The following is a 9,202-nucleotide window of genomic DNA, read 5'->3' as shown; positions in this document are numbered from 1 at the left end:
TAATCATTTAAGATATACTTGATTTTTGTCCATTTATCATTTCAAACAAATCAAAATACTTGATCTCGTTTATTTGATCTCGAATCGGACCAAATAAATCTTTAATGAAATTAGACTGAAACGGGAATTAATATACGTAGAATAACATATATTAATACATGTTAGTAAAGAGTTATAAAATACAAAATAACATTATATTATAATATAAATAAATGAATACTGATCATTTTTTTTATATTTTCTTTTTTCTTATCGGCAATTTATATTTGAATTAATGTATCACTAATATTTATTTAGCAAAAAAAATAACTTCATGAAAAAATATTAAAAAAACGGAGTGTCACGTAAGGGCTATGATATTATCCTATAACACGTGTCATATATCATAATTCATAGGCCGCTATTACAGGCGTTTTTGGTCACAGCCTTATACGGATCTTTCTAGGGTTTACCCTCTCTCCCCCTTTCTATTTTATCAAAAAATTAATAAAATCTCTCTCTCTCTCTCTCTCTCTCTCTCTCTCTCTCTCTCTCTCTCTCTCTCTCCAGCCGTCTTACTCTTCAGCTCGCCTCAATCCTCTCTCTCCCTCTCTCTCTCTCTCTCTCTCTCTCTCTCTCTCTCTCTCTCTCTCTGTTTTACAGGTATCAACTCTCTCTCTCTCTCTCTCTCTATTTCTCTCTCTCTATTTCTCTCTCTCTCCGCTTACAATTCATGCGTTTAATTGAATTAGCTATTTGTATGTTTTTAGCCCTAACAAATTTGATTCGATGATTCGATTATTGTTTGGTATATGTATAGATGTTGATTTATGATGTACTTTGTTGTATGTAATTGTGTATGTTGTTTAGCATCCGATTCGGAGATAATTGATCTGTACTTGCCGTAACTTCGATTTGTTTTAGGTCAATTTGAGCTTATATAATTCTTGGTGTTCTTAATTTAGCTGTTGTTCTGTTTGTATTTAGTTAAGAGGAATTGAATTGAATTGATTTGGTGTGTTTATTAATAGCAGTGTTGTTGGAGGTTCAGGCCTAACTAGGAGCTTATTAGGATCTAGCGTCTCTAGGCGTGGTGACTAACGAACATGATAAAAATATATTTTGTGTATATGATGTAAGCAATACAGTTAAGATTTTTTTAACGTCCTTTTTGTAGGTTTGTGTGTGTGTGTTTCTTGTTTATAATTCTCCGCACACACATGTGTCTGTAATTTAGTTTAAGTTAGTTACTGTTCTGTTTGTTTTTAGTTAAGAGGAATTAAACCGATTTGGTGTGTGTCGGTTCATTATTAGGAGCTTTATTAGAATCTAAGCTTGGTGACAATCAAACATGATAAGATAAATATTTTCATGTGTATGATGTAAATATTACAGTTATGATTTGTTTAACGGCCTTGTTTTGTTGGTGTGTGTTTTTGGAATTTAGTTCGTATTTCATTTACCTTATAATAGGATAAATATAACTGGTCTTCCATGTTTAGTAGGTGCAACGTGGAGCCAATTGGGGTATATTTGAGGAGAGGTGTCTAACCTCTTTGCAGTGGATAAAGAAACAGAAGAAATAAAGTATAAATTGGACTGTTTATAGAGTTTAATAACTAATATAGTTGAAATTTGGGTATTAACGCAAAAAAGTAGATGTACTTGCATAATTTTGTGAGATGGGTATGCGGCTCATTGATTGTTGTCGGGCTTTGAGAAATGTGTTAATAATCCATATCTCTTGTTTGAGTTTCCTATTTGTTTTGTGTTGATACCAAGATTGTTTTAGTTTCCTCTCATGCTGTTTGTCTGTGCTGCTCCACCCGATTTGATATGATATTCCTAATTCCTGTAACCCTAATATTTCACCTTTGTCTTTTAACTAGTAGCATTAGTTTTGCCTTGCACTTTCAAGCTGTAGCATACTAATTTATTGATAATCTTTCATATGATTGCAGATTTTCTGCGTACCTGAAGTTGTGTCATGTTCTAAAAGCTCAATGTTGAAAATTTCAAGTGAAAGAGACGATATTGTTTTATAGCTGGAACTCAAATTCACATAGGCTATATTTTTTAGCAAAAAAAAAAAAGAAAATGTCAAACAATCTTGTTTCTCAGCAACTATCTGTATCTAATGCAGACATGAGCCAGATAGAGCCTACCTATGTGAAAGTAGATTCGTCAGTAAATATGCAAATGGGCGTGATGGGATCTATCTCAGATGTGTATGCATCACATCAGTTCCCAATGTCAGATCAGCAAATGCATATGGTAGACCCTCTATCCTACATTCCTGTACCACAGAACTTCACTATGTCTAATAGTCATATAGGAAACATGGGTTCCATGGTGGACAATATGGGTTTGCATAATCTAAGGCCAGACCAGAAAGATGGACACATGGATGCTATGTTAAGTAATCCAGGTTCCCAGAAGTTGTTTCAGCCAAACAAGCGAAAGGCTGCAGGAGAACCAATGTTTAATAGCACTGTCTCAAGACAGTTATCCATGCCCAACAAGCGTGCAGCACATATGGAACCACTACCAACCTCACATGAGTTGCCTAACTACTCTGGTACAAATAGAAAAGGTGGGCAACATCAATCAATTTCAGCTGTATCTGGGTCCCAAACACCTACATCAAACAGAAAAGCGGTAAAGAATGACTCGAACTCGAATAAATCTGGGAGTCAGCGGCAACAGACTTCAAAGGGCCGTACTGTCCAGATAGCAACACCACGTCAGACGGAATTATTCGAAGGTGTTAGGTCCAAAATGAGGGAATCTTTAGCTTCTGCATTAGCTTTGGTCAATCAGAACCAGAGTACTTCTCCCAAGAAAGAGAAGAGTTCTTTACCCAAAGTTGATTACAGCGCGGAGGTGGTAACCCAGGATGCCAGACTTGCTGAATCCACTTCTGCACCAGTTGATGCTGCTGTTGTGCATGAAAACATTAAGGACGCCTTACAGTCTAAAGAAATAAGCTCTGGTGATAAACCCAGTCATCATCTAAACACATTTGCTGAGAACATAACACATGACGGCATGGAAAATCTTCCAGACACATGGAAAAGTGATGTACCAGATTCCCTATACAATGCTGTTTTGCCTGAAGATGAAGTTGCATTTACAGACAGTTTCTTCGCTAAGGATGAGCTTCTACAGGGACATGGTCTTTCTTGGGAATGGGAAATCGGTATGGAGGTGGAAACAAAGCCACAACTTCAGGCTTCCGGAGACTTTAATGTGGCGGGACATGATGATGAGAAAAAGGTTAAACATTCTGATAATTTGATTTTGAAAACTGAAGAAAAGGTCAATCAGGCTGCCAATCACGCGGTTGTTGGCGGGGATCAGAGTTTTCATACTGTACGAACTCCTGAAAAATTGGCTTTTGAAATTGAAGCAGAACTATTTAAATTATTTGGTGGGGTCAATAAGAAGTACAAAGAAAAGGGGCGATCTCTTATGTTTAATTTGAAAGATAAGAACAATCCAGATCTACGTGAGAAAGTTATGTCTGGCGACATTACCCCTGAAAAATTGTGCTCCATGACGGCAGAAGAACTTGCCTCCAAGGAGCTTTCTGAGTGGCGAACGGCAAAGGCTGAAGAGCTGGCACAGATGATAGTCTTGCCTGAAGATGGCGATAGAAGACGTTTGGTTAAAAAAACTCACAAGGGGGAATACCAGGTTGAAGTAGAGCAGGATGACGGAGTTTCGGTTGAGGTATCTGTTGGGGCAACTACTTTGGGACAGTTCCAACGAAATGCCAAGGAGAAACTACCTCCTTCATCCGAGACTGATGAACTTAAAGACTTGAAAAATGTTGAAAGCGAGAAGAGTAATACAGAAATCTCGGATCCATCATATAGTCTTACTATTCCTGCTGATGGGACTGATCTGATGCAAGGGTTAATTGAGGACGAATTTAAAGATGCAGAGTTTCTTCCCCCGATTGTCTCCTTGGATGAATTTATGGAATCCCTGAACTCTGAGCCACCCTTTGACAATTTGGCAGCAGATGCTCAAACAAAAACGTCTTTGGAGAAGGGGTCGTCTGAAACTGGTGAGAAATCGGGATCTTCAAATCTAGGTTCAAAAGATGTTGATAACAGGGCAGGAAAAGCTAGGGAAATTGATTCCAAAGTAAAAAAGCGGGATGCAGAAGAGAAGTCTAGCACCTACGTGAAGGAACGGAAACAATTAAGTCCTGACATTACATCAATGGCTGAACGTGTATGGGAGGGTTCACTACAGCTACATATTTCTGCCCTTGTTACAGTTGTTGGTTTGTATAGGAGGTATTTTCTTGTTCACAATATAATTATGCTGGACATGTCTTCTGTAGCTTCCCTTTGAAGTTAATTACACAGTATAATTATGCTGGATTAATCATCTGGATCATGACATTATTTAAAATTGTTTATTGCCTTTACTTTCTGTTATAACCTGCTTCTGCAAGAGATCATTCAAAATTTTGCATCTCATAGTGATCTTAAATTTTATATTGAACTAACTTGCTGCTTTATTGGTCATGGCCTTGTGGGGATTTCTTCTCTAAAAAATGACATACTTCTGTGGAAATAAAAATAAATGATATTTCGCTGATGGATTTAAAAAACCTCGCAAATTAATTTGGCTACATAAAAATTATGGTTGCCTTTTTTCCAAATCACATCAGAAAAACTGAATATTTATTGGAGCTTCTGTTCTATTTTGGTTCACCTCAATTCTCGCCATTTGATAATTTTTCATTTAGTTGCATATTCTTGTCGGTGGAATCTTTTGTATTATTTTGTTACTTAATTCACTTTCTTGTTAGTGATTTGACGGTTTGTTGTGGTTCTTGCAGTGGCAACAAACACAAAGATTTTGTATTATCCTTGTGACCTTCTCTCCTATTGAAATCTTAAAATTTGTAGATCTATTGTTACTACTATTATATTTTGGTTCATCTGCATTCCTCTTAACAATTGTTTCCATTTTTGACAAATTTCCGTTCATTTTAGTTTATCAGTGATATCTTTTGTGTTAATTTGTTACTTGATTCACTTTCTTGTTAGTATTTTGATGATTTGTTGCATTCTCTCAGTGGTGAAAAAACGTCTACAAAGGAATGGCCAAGCTCCCTTGAGATAAAGGGAAGAGTCAGACTTGATGCCTTTGAAAAATTTCTTCAAGAGCTTCCCATGTCTCGAAGTCGTGCAGTCATGGTATATCAAGTTTCCTTCTATGTTTTATATCTTTGTTTTCAAAGTTCTGTCCTTGAGTGGTTCATTAGTATGTTGTTTATAGAAATACAGGGTGCCATTCCATCTTTGGTGGCAATTGACTTGTGTTTGAGGCTAATGTGGACCAATCGCGTAATGATTGTGAAGCAACATAGATGTGGAGCAAATGACAGATTCTCATCAACTGTCTTTGATATTATTATAAGAATACCAAAGTTGTTAACCTTTCTTTCTATTTTTATACAATCTTTTTCAAGTGTGCATATCTGATAGCGTCATTACTTGATCCGTGTGCTGTGTATCGAACCAGTGCACAGAAGTGTTCTTGGTGAGATAGAAGTTTTAATCTCACACCAATGGATGATAGAAACACTTCAGTTTTCCTCCCTCGAGCCATTCTAGTCTGGGATGAGGTACTATAGACATGCCTGATGAGATCTGGGGTACCCATAAATGTATATCCGCTTGCTGAGTACCTGGACTTGGATTCTGGAACTTCAGAGATGATCATTTGGTTTTGGATGTGATTTGGCAATCAAATAGATTTGTTATTTCCTTTGTAAATGAGTATGAAGTAAAATGGGTTTATAAATTTATTTCATATGATGCTTGCAAAATCCAAATTGGAAGGGTAAACATATTTAATGATGACTTGAATCATCCAGTTTAATGAAACTATTCAGTTGATACGTGGGAACCACAATGAATAAATAGGACACTTGTACTTTTTTGGTAGAGACATAAAAAGCTCATCTGAATAAAAGTTGCTGTGCGATAACGTGTTAAGTTTTCTGGGTATTGACTAGCAAAAAGTGAACTAATTGTTCTACAGGCAATGAGTAGCAAAAATCTAACTGTTACTTTATAATTATCTATGTCTAAACATCTGCTAATGTTGTGTAATTGCTTTAAACTGATATCTGGAATCTTCAATTTAAGATCTTTCTTCTTTGCTGCAGGTAATACACTTTGTCTTGAAGGCAGAGTCGTCTGCAGATGACCGGGCAAGTCTTCGTGAGGTGACCTTTACGCCCTTCTACCCTCTTGTCATACAGCAAGAATTATTTTTTTTTCCGTTGACTAAAATTATCTGGGTTGGTTTGTTTCTGGGGACAGGCTATAGATTCTTATGTTTTGGATGAGAGACTAGGATTTGCAGAACCTGCATCAGGGATGGAGCTTTATCTATGCCCGCCACACCCGAAAATACTTGAACTGCTTGGCAAACATCTCTCCAAGGACCAGACGGAGCTAATCAATTCTACAGATAACGGTTTAATTGGTGTAGTTGTATGGCGTAAGGCTCATTCAAGTTCTACAATCTCACCTAACTCGACTTCACACCATAAACATAGCTCTAAAAAACAACAAAATTTTAGGAGACAGGAAAAGAACACTAATGTTAATGCGAATATGACATCAAGGACCCCTGTACCTTCAACCCAAGCTCCTATTAGATCTGTAGCTTTACCACCAGGTAACGATGATGAGGATATTCCACCTGGGTTTGGTCCGGGAAATTCTCGAGATGATGATGATTTGCCTGAATTTAGTTTTTCTGGTAATTCTAAACCAACTCCCCAGTCTTCAAGGCTGTCCTCAAACCCACCAAACCCATCACGTCCTGTGGACCAAATTAGAGAGCTTATACAAAAATATGGAAAACCTGCAGAAAGTGATAGTCCTAAGAATTGGCAGGATAAAAGAAGTGCTGGCCTTGGAATACAAGCATGGGATGATGACGATGACGACATTCCAGAGTGGCGCCCCGATGCTCCCCTGACCCAAGCACCGACTCGTCCTCCTGTTCGAGCCTTTCACCAACCTATCCAGCCTCACATGGTTAATCAACCTGGAACCGCACATCATCTCTTGTCACCACAAGTGGTGATGCCTCCGATGACCATGATACAAAAGAATAACCCATCTTGGCCGCAAGGCGGTGGGAGATGGGTGGCACAGCCGCCCGGTTTTCAGCAGAGTAGTTTAGGAAGTCAGCTTAACGTAGGGCAGTTTCAAGGCGGGGCAGCGCCAAAGGCTGGCCAGCCACCACCCGGTAACTGGAGAAGAGACGCCCCTAGAAGTAGAGGATTTTGATGAATGTTTAATGTAAATCGTAGGATTAAATGTTGGTTTAGTGGCAGATTGTATACCTTAAATGTTTTAGACCTTTTTTAGTAGGTTTTTCCAGTAAACTTAAAAGGATTGCCACCGCAACGTTTAATCATAACGAGATTGTGACAATTTGCTTGATTTACTTGCATCGAACCATAATTTCATATAGTTAAAAGCTGTTATTTGCCATACCACGTAATTGCTGATAAGCTTTTATTCTCCTCACAATTCAAGTCACTCTTTTTCCTTCTGACTTGACATCTGATGGGTTATCTTACGCTTTTTGCAAAGTATATTTTTTTTCTAATTAATTTCACACATGCATCCGGAGAACTCCGAACTCTCCCACGGTATCCGAGTTCAGCCACTGTATCAACACTCTTTGTTGACTCTTTTTTAAACCATAAATCATTCTATCTCCATCCTATTAATGTGATCATTTTTATTTACATGTCCATCTCCATCCTATTAATGTGATCATTTTTATTAACATGCTTTTAAATATGTTGTAGAAGCACGTTTGTGTAATATTTTTCTTTAATTTAGTTTTTTTTGCTCTAGTCCAGTGACATTGAATGAAAACATTTCGTTTTTATTCTGATTATATTTGTTTTTTCGGAAATTTGTTTTATAATGGTCACATGAACAAGTGTGTTCTGCTTATTTGTGTTTAACGAAATACCCATATTTGTGGAACTCATTTATTTGTATATTTTTAATATTTCCATTTTTCAGAAAAGAGCAAGAAAAGGTTACCAAATTTGTTTATGCAGGTTAATTGTTGCTGTTGACGGAGGAATCTGGTAACAACAAAGATTGAGATTTCTCGCCGGAATTAAGATCAATGACGGTGGTTCTTCGCCGGAAAATCAAGCGGTGTGTGGTGGTTTGTGGTTGTTTTAGGCTGAGATTGATCAGAATAAGTGGTGTCTCTTTTATCAGCTCTCAACTTCTTACCCCTTTCAATGTGCCTACGTACCCTTTATATAGAGATAAAACCTGACATAGTTCTTGTGGAACAAGAAATCTAATGGGCTTAGACTTCTTATTTCTAGGTCTGGTAAAAACCCATCCAAAATCCGTATTTTGCTAACTTTAGGAATGTCCAACTATGAGGCTCAACCGCGAAGGCCCAAGACTCGTCTGTAATCGTAGGACTTCACGGATAGTGCATCTTCATGCGCAAGGATAACACTCCGCTACAGCTATCTCCCTTGATTTATGGACGCATGTATAGCCACGGTTCAACCCAAGTGCCGGACGCATCCATGTCCCCCGAATGAGGATAACCCACCAGATAACAGGACAGGTGATCTCAAGGTCTTGGGTGCAAAGTGCAGGATAACTCCAAAGTTCTCCAACGAGGACACCCGTTGAATACAAGAATAGAGCTCCCAAAGCACACACCAAGGTTAACCCCACATCCCCAACGAGGACACCCGTTGAATACAGGAGGAGACCTTCAATCATCAGGCATACCCCTGGAGGCTTTCAAGCTTTTCAGGGACATCCCCCTCCTTGACCGACTCAAGGAGGGAAATCTTCAAAGAGTACCTGCAACAAATACGTTAGTAGAAATAATATCCATTGCTCCCTTTCAAACATGTTTTTTCCTGAATGATCCTCGTAAAAGAGCACTGACCAAACATAGGACGCGTCCTAAGACCCTGGGCGCGCCCTAACCTCCTTAAAACCTGCATTGATTCCTCAACAACTGCTTCTTCCAGCATGCCATGACGACAAGACGCGTCCCAACTGCTTCTTCCAGCATGTCATGGCGACAAAACGCGTCCTTATAGGGATGGGCGCGTTCTTAAGCTTCCATTGCCAAAAGACCACATTTGCCAAATACTTTCACCACGGTTGACGCG

At 38.4% G+C, this 9,202-nt stretch overlaps 1 protein-coding gene across 1 annotated transcript; it reads left to right on the top strand.

Moving 5' to 3' along the window:
* Positions 1 to 420: 420 nt before the first annotated feature.
* Positions 421 to 7,460, top strand: LOC141671485 (uncharacterized). The gene is made up of 5 exons (XM_074477763.1): positions 421 to 642; positions 1,941 to 4,286; positions 5,078 to 5,198; positions 6,176 to 6,235; positions 6,333 to 7,460. The coding sequence occupies exons 2-5, from the start codon at positions 2,077 to 2,079 to the stop codon at positions 7,311 to 7,313; spliced, it is 3,372 nt and encodes a 1,123-aa protein (XP_074333864.1). The 5' UTR covers positions 421 to 642; positions 1,941 to 2,076; the 3' UTR covers positions 7,314 to 7,460.
* Positions 7,461 to 9,202: the final 1,742 nt, after the last annotated feature.

The sequence above is a fragment of the Apium graveolens genome, chromosome 7 (assembly GCF_009905375.1).
Source record: "Apium graveolens cultivar Ventura chromosome 7, ASM990537v1, whole genome shotgun sequence".
In the NCBI taxonomy this organism is placed as follows: domain Eukaryota; kingdom Viridiplantae; phylum Streptophyta; class Magnoliopsida; order Apiales; family Apiaceae; genus Apium; species Apium graveolens.
This window is presented reverse-complemented; position numbering and strand designations above follow the sequence as displayed.